Raw genomic sequence first — 19,843 nt, 5'->3', positions numbered from 1 at the left:
TATGGGGCCAAAAGAATTTCTCTTTAAGCATGGCCAAAGTTTTGGCGACCCCAAAGTGACCCATAAGTCCCCCCTTATGCATTTCTTTGATCAAAAGTTTTCTATGAAAACCTAGAGGAATACATAGGCGACCTTCTTTGAAAAGATATCCATTTGAGAGATAAAAGCCGCCTTGGGACTTAGTGAGACAATCATGATAAATGGTAGCAAAGAAGGGATCATGAATATACAATTCACATATGTTGTCAAATCCAAGAATTTGGGACCCAAGCTTGGCTAAAAGAGTATATCTCCTTGATAACATAAGGGAATTGTTCCATGTACTCAACCCACTTTGCATGCCTTTTATTCAATTTGTGTTGGCTCTTCAAATACTTGAGAGTTTCATGATCACTATGGATAATAAACTCTTTTGTCACAAGATAATGTTCCCAAGTATGAAGAGCTCGCACAAGAGCATATAGCTCTTTGTTATAGGTGGGATAGTTATAAGAAGGACCATTTAGTTTTTCACTAAAATAGGCAATTGGATGGCCTTCTTGTAACAAAACCGCACCTATTCCCACCCCAGAAGCATCACATTCTAGCTCAAAAGTTTTCTCAAAGTTTGGAAGAGCAAGAATGGGAGCTTGGGTGAGCCTAGTCTTGATATCATCAAAAGCCTTTTGGTGTCTTTCACCCCACTCAAAAGATATGTCTTTCTTAACAAGTTCATTGAGGGGTGAAGCAATGGTGGAGAAGTTGGGGACAAATCTTCTATAAAAACTTGTTAATCCATGAAAACTTCTAATGTCCCCAACATTCTTTGGCACAGGCCATTCTTGGATGGCCTTGATTTTTGCAGGGTCAACATGCACCCCACTCTTATTGACCACAAATCCCAAAAAGATGGCACTCTCTACACAGAAAGTGCACTTGTCAGTGTTAGCATAGAGTTGGTGGTCTCAGAGAAGAGATAACACAACTCTAAGATGACCCACATGAAGCTTAGAGCTTGTACTATACACCAAGTTGTCATCAAAATAGACAACAACAAACTTGCCTATACAATCTCGCAAGACATGATTCATTAGGCGCATGAATGTACTAGGAGCATTGGTTAGACCAAAGGGCATGACTAACCATTCATATAGACCAAATTTTGTTTTAAAAGCAGTTTTCCACTCATCACCTTTTTGAATACGAATTTGGTGATAACCACTTTTGAGGTATATTTTTGAAAATATTTGTGCTCCATGTAATTCATCCAACATATCATCTAGTCTTGGGATTGGGTGCCTATATTTTATGGTGATGTTGTTGATAGCCCTACAATCACAGCACATACGCCACTTTCCATCTTTCTTGGGCACCAACAACACAGGCACAACACAAGGACTTAAACGTTTTTGAACCCATCCCTTGTCTAGCAACTCATTCACTTGAGTTTCTATCTCATTGGTCTCAATTGGGTTTGTCCGATAGGCAGGTCTATTAGGAAGACTTGCCCCTGGGACAAAATCAATTTGGTTCCTCTAAAAGGTGGGAGATCATGAGGGCCATCCTTTGGAAAAATATCTTGAAATTCATGAAGGAGAGCACGAATGGAAGGAGGTAGATCCTTAAGAGAAGGATGTTCAAGACAAGTAAGGATTGCTTGACAAAGTAAGAGGAAGGGAGGTTGCTCATTATAAAGAGTATGCAAAAGAGTTTTATGAGTTTAAAGAACTTCATGAGCAACATCCTTAGAAGAAGAAACTTCCTCTACCTTTGTCTTGTCCTTAGAATCTTTAGAAGCATTAGAGTTCTTGGAACTCTCTTCCTCTCTCCTAGCTCGCATTTGAACTTGATCACTAGCAACTTGGCTAGGAGTGAGGGGATGCAACACAAAAGTTTTTGAATGATGTTGGAGGGTTATCTCATTGGTGTGGCCATTGTGTAAGGTTTTATGATCAAATTGCCAAGGCCTCCCCAAGAGAATATGGCAAGCTTCCATTGGGATTACATCACATAAAACTTTATCTTTAAATTTCCCAATGGAGAACTTGACTTTTACTTGATGTTCAACTTTGAGATCCCTATCTTCATTAAGCCAATGAAGTTTGTAAGGTTTGGGATGGGGTAACAAAGTCAAATTCAACTTCTCAACCAATCTTGTGCTACAACAATTGCAACAAGACCCACTATCAATGATCAAAGAACAAGTGTTTTTCAAAACCTCACATCTTGTGTGGAAAATATTTTCTCTTTGATCATTGAGAGGAATGCTAGGTTGGTTATTGAGAAGCCTCCTAATCATCAAAAGCTTCCCTTCATTTGGATATGAATGTTCTTGAGAATCACTAGAATGAGAAGTGTCAGAGTCACTTGAAGATGACTCCTTTTGGCTAGTGTAGAGGTCTTTGCCCTTCAGCACAATGGTACGTTTGGTAAGGCATTGAGCGACCACATGACCTCTACCTAGATACTTGAAACATTTGATGTCACTACCTCTTTTGTTGGTGGAGGATTCACCCTTGTCACTTACCTTTGTAAGGCTCTTATGAGTGGACTCTTTTTCTTTTGAAAAATCTTTCTTTTGAAAATCACTTTTAGAAAAAGAGGGAGAATCCTTGCGAGAAGGACGTCTCAAAAGTTGTTGCTCCACCTTGATGCTCATTTGAACAAGATCATTAAAATTGCGGTAGGGGAGCAACTCAACTTTATCTCTTATGTTGTAATTGAGTCCACTTAAGAACCTAGCAATGGTAAGTTCCTCTTCTTCTTCAATTTCGGCTCTCATGATGTAGAGCTCCATCTTTTGTCTATACTCTTCTATAGACATAGATCTTTGTTGGAGCCTTTGGAGCTTGTCCAAGAGCTCCCTTTTGTAGTAGGAGGGAACATGGCGAGCATGAAGGGCTTCCTTAAGATCATTCCAATACTCAATATCATGTAGCCCTTTTCTCCTTCTTTGGAGGCCTAAGGAAGTCCACCAATTAAAAGCATGCCCTTGAAAGCTAAGAGTAGTTAGAGATACACGCCTCTCTTCCTCCACAACATGACTCTCAAACAATTGTTCTACTTTGGCAACCCAATCAAGAAAAACCTCAACATTATCCTTTCCATAGAAATGAGGCAAATCAATTTTGACTTCCTTTGGGTGAGGAGGTATGCGCCTTTGCCTTCTTACACGAGGCGATTGTCTAAAGTTAATACGCTCATCTTCCTCCTCTTCAAAATCATATTCATGCCTTGAAGGGGACGAGAAGGCCTAGGAGAGGCACGGGTATTATGGTTGGGAGGGGTAAGTTGATTGGCAATTAATTGAAGATTGGCTTGCATGGATGCCATTTGAATTTTAAGGTCCCTAACCTCTTGGGAAAGAATATTTAGGACTCTAGGATCAACCTCAGCCTCCTCATCACCACTTGTGTGGAGGTTGTTTTCATCAACTTGTTGTTGATGTTGGGTACTAGCACGAGTAGCCCTTCTAGTGCTCATGGTGATTGAAAGAACTTAAAACTTCAACAAAATGGTGAAAGAAGAAACCAAGCACAAGTAGACCTCCAGGTTAGGCGAGGTGAGTCTAAAAGACTTTTTAAGTACCAAGGCCAATCCTTGCCAAGATGTACTTGCAAAAGGTTTCAAAGATCACACAATTGTCTAAGGTTAAGTAAGTAGAATCACTTGAGACACTAAGCACAAACAAACACAAACAAGACTCAAAGAAAAGAAAAGACTAACACTAAAAACGGACCCCTAAATGGCAAAAATTCTAGAGACTTTGGTCTCACAAATTAAAACCACTAAGCGTCTAATCTATGCGGCCTAAAAGCAAGCTGAGAAAGCACTTAGAACTTTCAACATACTCACTTACTAAAACGTTGCACTATAATATGAAAAAGGTTCTACTTAGGAGATGGGATTGAACACCTTTGGTTCCCCAAGACACCTAAGTAGGCCATGGATACAAATGAGAATTTGAAAGCATTTTTGGTTCACTAATTTGGTACTCAAAATGAAGCAACATCAAGCCACTTAATATCTCAAATTTTGATGCTCAAAAGATGCAATTTCACAATCAAGGAGGCTTCAAAATGGTACCAAATAAGATATGCCAAAAAGAAGTACAAAGTACAAAGAAATAAAGCCAAAAATAAGAAACAATGCAACTCCAAATGTGCTGCCAAAGTGCTGCCAATTTGCACAAAATCAAGAGCCAAGAGCTTGGCTTGTAGCCTCCTTTTGATTTGAACAAAGACCAGCACCAATTAAGGCACTTGTAAGCACCTTAAGCCACCAAAATGAAGTGCAAAATAACAACTATAGTCTTGGTTTTAAGGCCAAAACAACTACCAAACCTGCACCAAAAAACAAAACAGCAAAGAAAACTATACCAAGCAATGGAGTTAGCACACACACTCTCAAATGAATAGGTCCAAAACTCTCAATAGGTGAGGAAAATGATAAGCACACAAGCTAAAATTCTACTTCAATATCCACCACCTAAGATGTTACCAAACCATAGAAACCATACTAAACTTCATAGCATCATCAATCACAACCAATAACCAAGAGTCAAGTATATGAACCCAAACAAAGGAGAAAGCAAGAAAAGCTAATTAGAAATGTTAAACCAAAAGAGAATTGAAATGAAACATGACTAGAAGGAGATTCAAGAAGTGACAAGCAAGAAATTAAAGGTTGGAAAGAAAGGCAAGCACCACAAAAAGGAACCTAGAAATGCACTAGAATAGATGAAAAAAATTGAAAATAGAGAAGAAAAAGTGCTTAGAAACAGCCACTATACTCATTGCAATTTTCTGCCAAATTGAGGGAATAAATTCCACTTCTATTGAAGGCAAACTCAAGCCAATATAGAGTACACAATCAAGGAATCAATTAGAATAACAAAGAGCACTTAAAAGCACCACAAATCGCACAAAACAGCAGTAAAACATAAAATTTCCGAGACCACTGCGCCAGAAAACGTGAAAATTTGCCTCAACTTCGCCGATTTTTGATTTTTTTTGTACTCAACATTTTTGAATGATTCTTTTTTTTTTTGTATTTTTCGTCTGGATGTTAGATAAATGAGGAAAAATTCAGATTAAAATTTGGACCAGGCAGTTAGTCATGAAAAATCTCAAACAGTAGGTGTGCGTGTAGTGAAAACTGGAAAAACAGACTGGAGCAGAATTGCTCACGGAAATTGTAAGATGTTCTATGAAAATTCAAGATGAATGAACTTGATTATGATCTAAAATCAAGTATGAATCATAGAAGAACATCTTAAACACTCAAAAGCACAATCCAATCGGTGAAATGGACAAAAAAATAGTGAGACCATTGCCTTACACATCCACAAGCATCACTTGAAGTTCATAGCTCATTTTGTGTGATGTAGGACTTGGTTCTCATCAAGCAAGTGCAGAATTCAGCCATATGAACCAAAATTAAGATGTATGAAAGTGCTAAAACATGCACCGATTAAAATGAAGAAAAACAGCAAGGAAGAAAAGAACAAGTGCTGGAAAACGAAAATGAAACCTAAAACAGATTTGCACCAATGAAGCAAGGAGTACTACAAGATGAATCAATGGAGATTCATGTAGCCTCAATGTCAAATGGTGGAGAGCACAAGAACATGAAAAAAACAACAGCAAAATTGAAGAAAACAGTGGAGAAGAGAGACAAAACGGAAATTGAAAACAAGAGACAAGTATGGACCAAGAACCTTACCCAAACCAAGAGGATGGATGCACCAAAGGCTTGGATGGCTCTAGATACCAATTGATGGACGTCCTTGGTGTAGGAGAGGAAGGAGATCCATGGAAAACACCAAAAAGAAGATAAAATGCAGCGGAAATGAAGATAAGAGCAAGAATAGCTCTAGGCAATGAAGGTTTTTGGTGAAGATGAAGAGTAGAAGTGAAGCTATGGTATGGAAGGTGGCTAGAAGAGATGAAGGAAAAGGTTAGCCATGTGTGCTCTCAAAATAATCGAAGAGTGGAGTGATCTCAACACAAACATTCTATTAGAAATTTCAAGAGTTAAAATGTACAAATGGTCTACTTTTGGCTTTTATATGTGAGCCTAAAAGTTAGACTAATTCTTGGCCCTTAGATCAAGCTTGGAGGAGAAGCTTTAATCATCACCCTTGGATGGTGGCTTGGATAAGGAGGCATCTTCCTAGCCTTTGGATGAAGACTTGGAAAAGAAGACACTCTCTTAGCCCTTGGATGAAGGAGGCACATGGGTGGAGTGTGGACTTGGCTCCATGGGATGCATGATCCATGAGGTGTAGGAAGGAATGTTGACTTCCACTTAGTCCACCTTTGACCTTTGGTAGCTCATGGCCAAATCTCCTATTGGGCTTAGTCAAGCCCAATTTTATCAATTTAACTACACATTGTTTGACTTATTATTCTAGAAAAACAAGGCCTGAACAATTGCCCAATTTAAATCTATACTACTTCCTTCATGCATAATCTCATATTTTAGAGATTTCTTTAGCCCATGTGAATAATGTAAAAAAGCCCATGATTGACTTGATCATCTTGTGAGAGGCCCATGTGAATCTTTCTCATCATGCTTCTAGTGATTGGGCCTTGATGTGGGCTTGGGCTTGTTGATGCACTTGAGCTTGGGCTTGTTAGGGTCACATCAGCCAAGTACTATGATTGTGAGAGCTTTTGATGGTAGCAAAAGAGAGGTGATGGGAGAAGTAGAGTTGCTAGTTCAAGTTGGTCCGTGTGTATTTCAAATAACTCTTCAAGTAATGGATATCTTACCGGCATACAATTGTTTACTTGGTAGACCTTGGATTCATTGAAGTATGTAATGGGGAATAAGATGGTAACAGTTTCAGGAGAGGAAGATTTTCTGGTGAGTGGTCCTTCATCTGCTCGATATATTGAAACAATAGAGGAGGCTCTTGAGACGGCTTTTCAAGCTTTGGAAATTGTGGGGAATACATATGTTGAACCATTTAAGATAAAGCCATATTTGTCATGTGCCTCTCTGATGATGGCAAGGGTTATGTTGAGAGAAGGTTATGAATATGGGAATGGCCTAGGCAAAGTTGGACAGGGACCAATATTTCCACTGAAAATTGTTGAGAACAAGAACAGATACGGCCTGGGGTACAAGCCTACTAAGAAGGACAAAAGAAGATTAGTGGAGGAAAAGAAAGAACGAAGCTTAGCTCGCTTGCGGGGTCGCGAGCCGAGGGTAGGAAAGATCTCCATCTGTGACTTAAAGAAGAGCTTTCGTAGTGCTGGATGGATTAATGCTAGTCAAGTTGCAGTCATTGAAGATGAATCTGGGGAAGGAAGTTCCAGTTTGGTGCAGCCTTATCCTCCCAACATGCAGATCGATAATTGGAAGACCGTGAATTTACCCGTGGTGTTTAAGTTCAATCAAATGTAATGCTTGTTATTTTTATTTTGTTTTTCCCCAAAACATTCTAGGATGTCTTTATGGACTGGTTCTATTTTTTTGTTTTCAGTTAATGTGATGTTTAGTTATGTTTTCTTTCACTACATACTTTGTTTTTCTATTTATTTTCTTTTATAAATCCAAATAATGCAGATATGACAATGAATGTTTTGAAAATAATAATGTCAATATTCCTAATTTTGAGCACCTTATCGATAATATGGATGATGATCATGAAGATGATTGGGAACCTTCTTCTGAGTTGTTAAGGTTAGTGAAATAAGAAGACCGAGAAATAAAACCCTATCAAGAGATCATTGAAATACTTAATCTAGGGGATGAAAATGAAAGAAAAGAGGTTAAAATAGGTAATAACATGAGTAAGGAGGTACGAGGAAAATTATGTGATTTGTTGAAAGAGTTCAGAGATGTGTTTGCTTGGTCATACCAGGATATGCCTGGGTTGGATACTGATATAGTGCAACATCAACTTCCACTTAAAGAAGAATGTCCCCCAGTTAAACAAAAGTTAAGATGAATGAAACCTGAAATGTCACTAAAGATTAAAGAAGAAGTGAAGAAGCAATTTGATGCAGGGTTTTTGGCTGTAGCAAAATATCCTCAATAGGTGGCTAACATTGTCCTTGTGCCGAAAAAATATGGTAAAGTCCGAATGTGTGTTGATTATAGGGATTTGAATCGAGCTAGCCCTAAGGATAATTTCCCATTGCCACATATTGACATCTTGGTGGATAACACTGCTAGATTTTCATTGTTCTCTTTCATGGATGGATTCTCCGGGTATAATCAGATTAAGATGGCACCAGAAGATATGGAGAAAACAACATTTATAACGCTTTGGGGAACATTTTGTTACAAAGTAATGCCATTTGGACTTAAAAATGTTGGGGCAACTTATCAAAGAGCGATGGTGACTCTTTTTCATGATATGATGCATAGAGAAATCAAGGTTTATGTGGATGATATGATTGCTAAATCTGAATCAGAAAATGATCACATCGTTAATTTGAGAAAATTGTTTGAGAGGTTAAGAAAGTTTAAACTCAGATTGTATCCGGCTAAATGTACCTTTGGTCTAAAGTCAGGAAAGTTATTGGGTTTATTTTCAATGAAAAAGGTATTGAGGTTGACCCAGATAAGGTACGAGCAATAATGGAAATGTTAGCTCCTAATACTGAAAAAGAAGTGAGAGGGTTTTTAGGCAGACTGAACTACATTGCTAGATTCATCTCCCAATTAACCTCTACCTGTGAGCCAATATTTAGATTGTTGCGCAAGAATCAAGTTGTGGAATGGAATGAAGATTGCCAGGCAGCCTTCGATAGAATCAAACAATATTTGCAGGATCCTCCCGTACTGCGTCCGCCGGTATCAAGGAGGCCCCTCATTTTATATTTAACTGTGTTGGATGAATCGATGGGTTGTGTTTTAGGGCAAGATGATGAGACAGGGAAGAAAGAGCATGCCATTTATTATTTGAGTAAAAGATTTTCAGGTTGTGAACAAAGATATTCTATGTTGGAATGAACTTGTTGTGCATTAACATGTGCAACACATCGTTTACGTCAATATATGTTGAGACACACTACTTGGCTGATATCTAAGATGGACCCAATTAAGTATATTTTTGAAAAGCCTGCTCTCACTGGTAGATTGGCTCGATGGCAAATGTTGTTATCAGAATATGATATAGTCTATGTGACTCAAAAAGCCGTCAAGGGAAGCGCATTAGCAGAATATCTGGCTCAACAGCCTATTGAAGATTATCAGTCTATGCAACCTGAATTCCCAGATGAGGACATTCTTGCCCTATTTGGTGAAAAGGAGGGTAGCCATCATGAGAAGACTTGGATATTACTGTTTGATGGAGCATCTAATGCACTTTGACATGGAATAGGGGCAGTGCTCATCTCGCCAGAGAATCATTTCATTCCGATGACAACAAGATTGTGCTTTAGTTGTACCAACAATGTTGCAGAATATGAAGCATGCGCCATGGGTATTTTGGCAGCTATCGAGTCGAAGGTGAAGGTGTTATAGGTGTATGGTGACTCGACATTAGTGGTTCATCAGTTAAAAGGGGAATGGGAGACTAGAGACCAAAAGTTAATCCCTTATCAATCATTCATTAGAGGATTGATAAAGCATTTCGATTCCATTGAGTTCTATCACATTCCACGAGAAGATAACCAATTAGCTGATGCTTTGGCCACCTTATCGTCAATGTTTGAAATTAGTCAAGATGAGGAAATGTCGATGATCAAGATGAGGAGTTATGAACAACCAACATACTGTTATTTAGTGGAAGAAGAATCAGACTGTAAGCCTTGGTATTTTGATTTAAAGCGCTACCTTAAGAGCCGAGAATATCCTGAAACAGCTTATGAGAATGATAAAAGAACCTTGAGAAGGTTAGCTTCAAGTTTTATTCTAAATGGGGATGTCTTGTATAAAAGAAATCATGACATGGTACTCCTCATATGCGTCGATGCAAGAGAAGCAGGGTTGATATTAAAAGAAATTCATGAAGGAGCTTTTGGTACACATATGAATGGGCACTCTATGGCTAAAAAGGTTTTGAGAGCAGGTTATTTTTGGTTGACTATGGAGAATGATTGTTACATGCATGTGAAAAATGTCAGACCTATGCAGATAATATTAATATAGCTCCTACAACCTTAAATGTTCTATCTGCACCATGGCCATTTGCGATGTGGGGAATAGATGTTATTGGAGCCATAGAACCGAAGGCGTCAAATGGACATCGTTTCATTCTGGTTGCAATTGACTATTTTACCAAATGGGTGGAAGCAGCTTCTTATGCCAATGTGACTAGAAAGGTGGTAGTAAAGTTTATAAAAAAGGAGTTAATATGTCGATATGGGTTGCCTAATAAAATTATCACTGATAATGCAACTAATCTGAATAATCAAATGATGAGAGAGCTATGTGAAGAATTCAAAATTCAACATCACAATTCATCTCCTTATCGCCCGAAAATGAATGGGGCCATTGAAGCTGCTAATAAGAATATAAAGAAGATTTTGCAGAAAATGGTGATTACATATAAAGATTGGCATGAAATGCTTCCCTTTGCCCTACACGGATATCGTACATCGGTACGGACCTCAACTGGTGCAACACCTTTCTCTTTGGTATATGGGATGGAAGCGGTCCTTCCTTTTGAAGTAGAAATCCCATCTCTGAGGTGTTAATGGAAACTCAGTTAGAAGAAGCAGAATAGGTACATGCTAGGTTTGACCAACTTAACTTAATTGAAGAAAAAAGGTTAACAACAGCTTGTCATGGTCAATTGTATTAGAGAAGGATGAAAATGGCATTTGATAAAAAGGTTCGTCTAAGAGAGTTTCATGAAGGTGATCTAGTCTTGAAAAAGATTTTGCCTATACAAAAAGACCACAAAGGGAAATGGACTCCAAATTATGAAGGCCCACACGTAGTGAAGAAGGCATTTTCAGGTGGTGCGCTAGTTCTCACAAAAATGGATGGGGAAGAATTATCTCTACCTGTCAACTTAGATGCAGTAAAGAAGTTCTATGAGTAATGATCTGATAATGATTGGGAAATATTGACATTGTTCTTATGGTTCATTGTATTATGCTTTATTGTAGTCAAGACTGGATTGTTATTTCTTTGTAATTTTGTTTTACGTTCTTTTGTAAGTGTCATTTGTCATCACACTGAGCTTTTTGAATACCATGGGTTTAAATCACGAAGTACAAATCATTCAGTATAGCCCAAAATGGTTCTTGAAGGGTGTCATGGAAGTGAGCAAAATAAATAGAGAAGATCACTAGTCAAAATTGTTTGACTATGCAGTTGCAAATACAGTGCATCGCTAGAAGAGGTGAAAGAAAGTGAAGAGAGAGTTAATCAGAGTGAGGAGATATGCACTAGTGCAGAATTGGATTTCTACCTTGCCTTATAGGCCTCGGTTGGCAAGGAACCGAAGCCTATAATGGCGCGGTGGCAATTTTGCAATTATAGGCAACTTTTATGCCTCGATTCACCTACAACCCGAAGCCAAAAGCAGTTATAGGCCTCGGTTGTAAAGAAACCGGTGCCAAAAGCGCTGTTAGGCCTCGGTTAAGAAGGCCCGAAGCCAAAAAGGATGCCCAAAATTTCAAAAATGCCATTCTCGTTTTGACTTATAGGCTTCGGTTGGGATAAAAGCCGGTGCCAAAAGTGGTATTAGGCCTCGGGTGTTGGGGACCCGGGGCCAAAAGGGGTTATATGCCTCGGTTCTAAATTGAACCAAGGCCATATTGTTTAATTAGGGCTCAAAACTGAACCCCCTTTCTTCCTCGCGCGCGCTCCTCCTCTATTTCTCTCTGCAAGTTCCGACCACCATCGCGCGTTGCTCCTGTGCTGCCACTGCCACTGCCACCCCATCGTTGTCTCCTCCTTCTCTCTCCGCGACTTCCAGCGAGAAAACCACGCGAGCACGCGAGCGCCCTGCCGCCGCTGTCTATCCTTCTCTCTCCGCGACTTCCGACGAGAAAACCACGCGAGCCGCCTGCCGCCGTGTCGTCTCGCCTCCGGCCACGCTACTCCGGCAGTGGTCCCTCTCTCTGTCTCGCTGCAACTTTTCTGGTGTCCCTCCACCACCACGCGAGGTCTTCTTCCACCAACGTTGGGCTGCCACCGAACTTTCGCGCCTCCGGCCACTTTGCTCCGACCACCGTTGCTGCACCTCACATTCATGCGCAAACAATTTCCTTTTTTTGTCGCAACTGTCGTGCCTTGGTTTCTTTAAGGTAAATTTCTAACGCGTTTTTTTTGTTTCTTGTTTTGTGTATGTTAATTTTCAATTTTAGTTATTGTGAGTGTTAATTTGCATTGAGATTGAAATTGTTTCGAGTGTTTTGATTAATTTTGTGAGAGGATTGAGTCTCAATTTAAGAGCATTGTGTCTTCAAATGTAGAGCATTAAGTTTGAATTTAAGAAAATTGTAAGAACACTATAATTGAATAGCTAATATATGATGTTAAGGAAATTGTTGTTTTTGCTTTTATTTGTTACTTATGACTTACTCTTGTGTTTTTTGTTAACTCTTGTAGCTCTCGAACGCGTTGAATTGCATCATCTTCCACTGTCATCTGCTCTTTACGCGCTCCCAGGTTCCTAATTCTAATATTTTCCTATGATGCCAATATGTTGTTTGGTTTATATATTTTATTCATTATTTGTTAAAACATGTTGTTTGTTTTTCTTACATGTGAGTTAGCCTTAGTTTCCCGTTTGAGATTCAATACGAAAATTATGTATTGTCCCCGAGTTTTCATTTTGAAAAAACTACATTTTTTTTAAATTAGATATAAGGGGATACAATACTAATAATTTAAATGTATTGAATCTTGAATTGTCCGATTGGACAGTTTAAGAAGATTAATCACTTTCTAGTAATTTATTAGTGCATATATATATATATATATATATATATATATATATATATATATTTTAAAATACATATCTTAAAATTCATGAATATTTGTCAATTGTGTTTTGTATTGATCTTCGGGTGCATATTTGAGTGTGGTTTATAATCACTTTCATTTCGTGTATCCTGAAGGCCAATGCGAAATGCTGGCAAAATTTCGTGAAATTTAAGATATGTATTTTAAAAGTAATATGTACCAATAAAATAAAAAAAGTGAATCTTCTTAAATGGGATAGGGTCACACCTTCATTACGACGTGACCATTGATTCAAAGATTACTGAAATTATTCACGCAATTTCAGTATGGATCGAGATTGGATTAATTTACCACGTATTAGCACTGAGTATGAGAATGGAGTAGAGGAGTTTATAAAATTTGCGCAACGTTATGAGGGGAGAAGTGATGATGAGGTGAAGTTCAGATGTCCTTGTGTCAACTGTTTGAATGGAAGAAAATTGAATGCAACTCAAGTTAGGGAACATCTTATTTGTGATGGTTTCCTTAGAAGTTATACAATATGGACATGGCATGGCGAATTAATACACATTCCAACTGTTTCTCGGACCGAATATCTTGCTAATTCCTCCATGAAAGAGCGACGGAAAGAGCAATTTGAAGAGCGAGTAGAAGTAGAAGAAGACAATATGGAGGACATGATACAGGATGTTGGCGTAGAAGCTTTTGCACAAGCGCATGAGTATGAGACGATGTCTGCTGATGCAAAAACTCTGTTGTATGTTGGTTCAACTAAGTTCACGCGATTATTAGCGGTTTTAAGACTTATGAATTTGAAAGCGACCAATGGTTGGATAGATAAAAGCTTCACAGAATTGCTCGTGCTCTTGAATGAAATGCTTCCGAAGGAAATACTCTACCCACTCGAAACTATGACGCCAAGAAAATTCTTTGTCCGATGGGTATGGAGTATAAAAGGATACACATATGTCCTAATGATTGCATATTATACAGAAAAGAATTTGAAGATTTGAAAAAATGTCCAAAGTGTGGGTCATCATGGTACAAGCAGAAAAGAAACAGTGAAGATAATGGTCAAATAGAGAAGGAAGGATCTGCTTTGAAAGTAGTCTGGTACCTTCCAATCGTGCCCAGACTTAAGCGTTTGTTTGCAAATCCTAAAGACGCTAAAAACCTTAGATGGCATGCAACTAGGAGAAGATGTGACGGACTCCTTCATCATCCAGCTGATTCAATGCAATGGAAAAATATTGATCAGGAATTTCCCAAGTTCGGTGAAGAATGTAGAAATATTCGTTTTGGCTCAGCTACCGATGGAATGAATCTATTTGGTAATTTAAGTACAAACCACAGTTGTTGGCCTGTTATATTATTCATTTACAACTTATCTCCTGGACTTTGCATGAAGAGAAAATACATGATGTTGTCCATGATGATATCTGGTCCAAAGCAGCCTGGAAATAACATAGATGTATATCTCAATCCTCTAGTTGAAGACTTGAAGTTGTTGTGGTTGATGGTGTTGAAGTTTTGATGTTGTTGCTTCTAAAACTTTCATGATGCATGCAATGTTATTTTGCACCATTAATGACTTTTCAGCTTATGGTAATTTGTCAGGGTACAGTGTCAAGGGTCATAAAGCATGTCCTATATGTGAAGAAAACACTGCATCTCATCAATTGAAAAACGGAAGGAAGACCGTGTATCTGCGCCATCGAAGGTTAAAGAAAGCATTAAATGGACATCAAGAGAATGACAAAGCACCAACTCCATTAACTGGCATTCAAATTCATGAAAAAGTTAATAAAGTACATCATGTATTTGGTAAAACGTCCAAGAAGTCATCTGCATCGAGCCCTTGGAAGAAAAAATCAATATTCTTTGACCTTCCATAATGGTCGAAGTTAGAAGTTAGGCATTGCATAGATGTCATGCATGTAGAGAAGAATGTGTGTGATAGCTTGATTGGTACACTACTCAACATTCAGGGAAAGACAAAAGATGGAGTAAATGCTCGTTTGGATTTGGTTGAAATGAAGATCCGAGAAGACTTGGCACCAAGGGAGGTTGGTAGGCGCACTTATTTGCCCCCTGCATGTTACACTATGTCCAGACAAGAGAAGATAAGTTTTTGCTTATGTTTAAAGAGTGTCAAGGTACCTCAAGGATACTCTTCAAATATTCAGAGTTTAGTGTCCATGCAAGACTTGAAGCTTGTTAGCCTAAAGTCTCACGATTGCCACATCTTAATGCAACAATTGTTACCTGTAGCTATTCGTGGAATTTTACCCAAAAATGTTAGACAAACTATAACGCGTTTGTGTGCATTCTTCTCTTCAATTTGTAGCAAAGTCATTGATCCTTTAAAGTTAGATGAACTTCAAGCCGAAATTGTTATCATCTTGTGTCAGCTAGAGATGTTTTTCCCTCCATCATTTTTTGACATCATGGTACATTTACTTGTTCATGTGGTGAGAGAAATCAAGTTTTATGGACCAGTATACTTAAGATGGATGTATCCCATTGAACGTTACATGAAGATTTTGAAAGGGTATGTGAAAAATCAATATCGTCCAGAAGCTTCAATGATCGAAAGATATATTGCTGAAGAAAGTGTCGATTTTTGTTCAGATTACATGGCAAAAGCAAAACCGATAGGAGTTCCTCACAGATCATGGTTGAACAGGTGTTCTATAAGTAACAGCATACGAGGTGTGAGTGTGGTTACCAAAAATCGCGAAGAGTTGATGCAAGCACACCTATACATATTAAACAACACAAATGAGGTAATGCCTTACTTATCTGCACACAAAGTCATTGTGCAAGAGAACAATCCAAGACAATCAGAGAAATGGCATTTGATGGAGCATAATAGAACATTCATGCCTTGGTTTAAATCTGAGGTTTTGAAAGATTCGCAATGCTATGAGACTTTGATGTGGTTAGCAAATGGGTTGAAATTTGATGTCATCTGTTGTACAGGTTATGAAATCAATAATTGCACATTCTATACAAAGTCTCTTGATGATAAAAGCACAGTACAAAATAGTAGAGTCAGTCTTGAAGTTGAGTCGCTACAATTTTCTACATCTAAAGATCAAAATCTCGTAGTAGGATCAATGACATACTATGGTGTAATACAAGAGATATGGGAGGTTGATTATACCATGTTTACTATTCCACTGTTCAAAAATGTAAGTGGATTGACAATAAGAGTGGTGTCAAAATAGATGAATCAGGAATGATTCTAGTCGATTTTCGAAAGGTGGGTTATCGAGACGAGCCATTTATCATGGCATAACAAGCATCTCAGGTTTTCTATGTTAAAGATCCTGCGTCTGAACATTGGTTTGTCGCTCTTCATGGAAAAAAACAGATTGATCCTAATGAAGAGAATATGAGTTATCTTAATATTGCTGTCACCCACCCATTTAGAAGAATGATAAATGTTGATGAAATCCATCTAGTTGATGATGTACATGCAATTCGAGAAGATCACGATGAAGGAATATACATATGACCAATCAATAACTTTATGTATGAATTTCATATTCTTGTTAAAATTTAGGTGTTTTGTTAAATAATGTTTTATATATTAATTTGTCAGTTGCTTATTAATGTTTTTTTATGTTTTCATTTCACAGATACATGGCTGAACATTATACTTCATCAGAGGATGAAGCACCTACTAAGCGACCCACCAGAGGAGCCACTAGGTTGAGAGAGCTCTTAATTAGAAGAGCTAAAGGTCAGAAAACACATGTTGATATTAACGTCGACATTGGTGAGCCTAGTGGTCGTTATGGGGACGTCTTCAAAAGCTATTTAGGAATGTTGGCACGAGAGAGAATATCAATCCTTACGCCATCTTTTGATCATGTCACTGAAGTTGATCGGGAAATGATATGGCAAGATTTATTGGTAACTAATATTAATGTTATTAAAGTTATACTTTGATTTTGTTGATAATATGATAAATATTGTTGGTGACATTTTCTATATTGCAGCTAACATTTGATATTCCAAATGTGCCGACGCTAAGACAAAAATGTTTGTCATCGGTGGCTGAGAAATTTCGTGGTTTTAAGACCAAGTTGACGTCAAGGTATGTCTTTGGACATAAAAAGAATGAAAATCCATTGTTGAAATACACTTGGATTGATGAAGACACATGGCGTCAGTTTCTTGAGCTTCGAACATCTGAGGGATGACAGGTATGTTTATTTGAAATCATCAATAGCACAATTGATAATTATGCAAAATTTTAACTAATTCATAAAGTGGGTTTTATATGTTACAGGTAAAGAGGAAAAAGGCTCAAAGCATAAGTGATCAAAATAAAAACTTGCACATATTATCTCGTGGTGGGTATAGAAAACTTGAAGAGAAGATAATGACAGAAAAGAAAAAATCTAGGCCCCCACCTTCTGAGGGTGAAGATATTGAGCCTCCTTCACCAGCATCACGTCATCAGAAGTGGAAGTTAGCCCGTTTACGCTCATCGGGCAACTACACTTCTGACTCTGCACGAGAAATTTCTGAGAAAATTGTAAGATACAATTCTTATCTAAATTGCTCGTTCATGTTTTATATTGTATTTTTATTTATAAATTTTTTTGTTACATTGTAGGATTCGTTGGTTGAGCAGACCTCCCAAGGAGGATTCATTCCAGAAGGTCGTCATGACATACTTGCTGCTGCAATTGGACGACCTAAGCACCCTGGACGTGTGCGTGGTGCTGGATCAGGAGTCGGCATACGCCAATTTTTTGGTTCCTCCTCTCGTCAGTCTTCATGCAGTCATGGTGCTGATTATGAACAAAGACTAAAGGAAATGATCACGGCGTAGGTGAGAGAAGAACTAATGCGCCAATTTGAGCATTATGGCATTAGTTCGCCAGTGGATCATCTGTCAGAACTAGACCCATTTGTGCCTCCCACGGGTAAATTTGTTTTCTATAAGTTATGAATTGAATAAATGATATTTAATAAAGTAATTGAATAACATTAATAAATCGTTGACTGTAACAGGTAGAAGCGGAAAGGGGAGTTGTTCAGCTCCACCCGGGGATGACATGGATGACACTCATCCATGTCAGCTATATATTTGGGATGGTACAGAGAAGACACTAGTGGCTCGTGGAAAAGTATTTGAGGCAGCCACAGTGCTTCATGGCATGGAGTTATCAGAGGATGAGGTTAAGGTCACGGTAGAGGAGGTTCTCATGCCGTATGCTTTAGTTCATGTGCCAACAGATGAGGTGTATACTGTGGCACAGGCATTCCAGTGTTTCCTCGCCTGGCCTAGAAATTTGGTTGATACGGACCCCCCGGTACAGACTCTTAAACCCACAAATATACTACATTTTTAAGTTTACATGTTTATTATATTCAAACATAAATTATATTCAATTTTAATTGAAATTGCATCAATATAGGAAAAACCTCAATCAAAGAAGATTCTTCTCTCTTTGGACGATCCTCTTGGTGCATTGCTCCAACTTGCAGAAATCATAGCTGATAAGCCGATGCAGGTTCCTTGGGATGCTAACATTTTCGGGAGAGATCTTGACATCCCATTTTACATGCATTCCCAAGATGTCTTGGAGCTTGCACGGGGACAAGAGGAACTCAATATTACCATTATTCAGTTATGGATGATGTAAGTCTTTTAGTCGTTACATATAGTTATTTGATATATTTATCTATTTACTTATATCAAATCAATTTTTGGTTTAGGTATCTGTTTGGTGTCACTGAAACTATGGGGCTGAATGATCTATATGGGTTTATAGACCCCCAACTCACCCATGAAGGCAACAAGTTTGATGACATCCAAGCATATGTGACCAAATGCTTTCAACGTGGAAAAGAAATTTATTTTGTCCCTTATGTTGCTGGGTAAGTCATTTTTGTTAACTTATGAATATAATCAGTCATTTTAATGCATAACAATGAATTTATTTTCTTATCAGGCGTCATTGGCAGTTACTTGTGGTTTCCCTAAGGGAGAACCTTGCTGTGTGGTTTTGCTCTTTGCATCGTCCTCCCCCCAACCATCTTAGACAAGTGATAGATTGGTAAGAACCTCAATATCAATCTTATGAATATGACATGTTATATAAAAATATCCTAACTTATTCCCTATATCGTAGTTCAATTGCTGCACATAACATGTTGTTAGGGAGATCAACGACTAAGGCAAAAGGTCTTGTATGGTGTTCTCTCCAGGTTTGATATTTCTATCCATATCTTCATAATTGTTTGCTTGATTTTCTTCCTTAATTAATTGTAACGTTGTTAATATAATGTAGTGTAATAGACAAACCGGCTCATATGAGTGCGGTTACTATATAATGCAATGGATGACAACCACTGTGCGTGCTCGTATTACAACAAATTGGGAAACGGTAATATATATTTGAATTAAAACGAATACTTTGCAATATTTCCTTTTTATATACTAACTTAACTTAATCTATTATTTTATAGACATTCAAGAGTCCTGCAGCAATTCCCGCAAAGTCCATCAAGTTTGGTAGGATAGCATGTGCGAAATATATAATTGAAATGTACAATACTATTGATTAGGACATTTATCTTGATTGTATATGATTTGTAATTGTCTTTTAAATGAATTTGAATTGTGGATGCATTATAAAATATCTTGTTCTGCCCTATTCTGGTCTGTGTTGGGTGTTGAATAAAATTTGCAGGTTTTAAATGTGGGAATAACACCAAAACAGAAATCGCATTAAAAAAAACAACATATTAGGCCTCGGTTCATACTAGAACCGAGGCAAAAAGGTGAAATATGGCCTCGGGTAATACTCCAACCGAGGCCAAAAAAGTGACATATGGCCTCGGGTAATACTCCAACTGAGGCCTAAAAATGACATATGGCCTTGGGTACCAGTCCAACCGAGGCCAAAACGTGAGCGAATTTTTTAAAAATTAAAAACGTTAGCACATATTGCTTCGG

The 19,843-nt window shown here is 38.0% G+C and overlaps 1 protein-coding gene across 1 annotated transcript; it reads left to right on the top strand.

The window, feature by feature from the left end:
- Positions 1-9,027: 9,027 nt before the first annotated feature.
- On the top strand, positions 9,028-10,637 carry LOC114184465. The gene is made up of 4 exons (XM_028071774.1): positions 9,028-9,250; positions 9,320-9,447; positions 9,496-9,996; positions 10,065-10,637. The coding sequence occupies exons 1-4, from the start codon at positions 9,028-9,030 to the stop codon at positions 10,635-10,637; spliced, it is 1,425 nt and encodes a 474-aa protein (XP_027927575.1).
- Positions 10,638-19,843: the final 9,206 nt, after the last annotated feature.

The sequence above is a fragment of the Vigna unguiculata genome, chromosome 5 (assembly GCF_004118075.2).
Source record: "Vigna unguiculata cultivar IT97K-499-35 chromosome 5, ASM411807v1, whole genome shotgun sequence".
NCBI classification, from domain to species: domain Eukaryota; kingdom Viridiplantae; phylum Streptophyta; class Magnoliopsida; order Fabales; family Fabaceae; genus Vigna; species Vigna unguiculata.
Note: the sequence above shows the minus strand (reverse complement) of the source record. Positions and strands in the feature narration are given on the sequence as shown.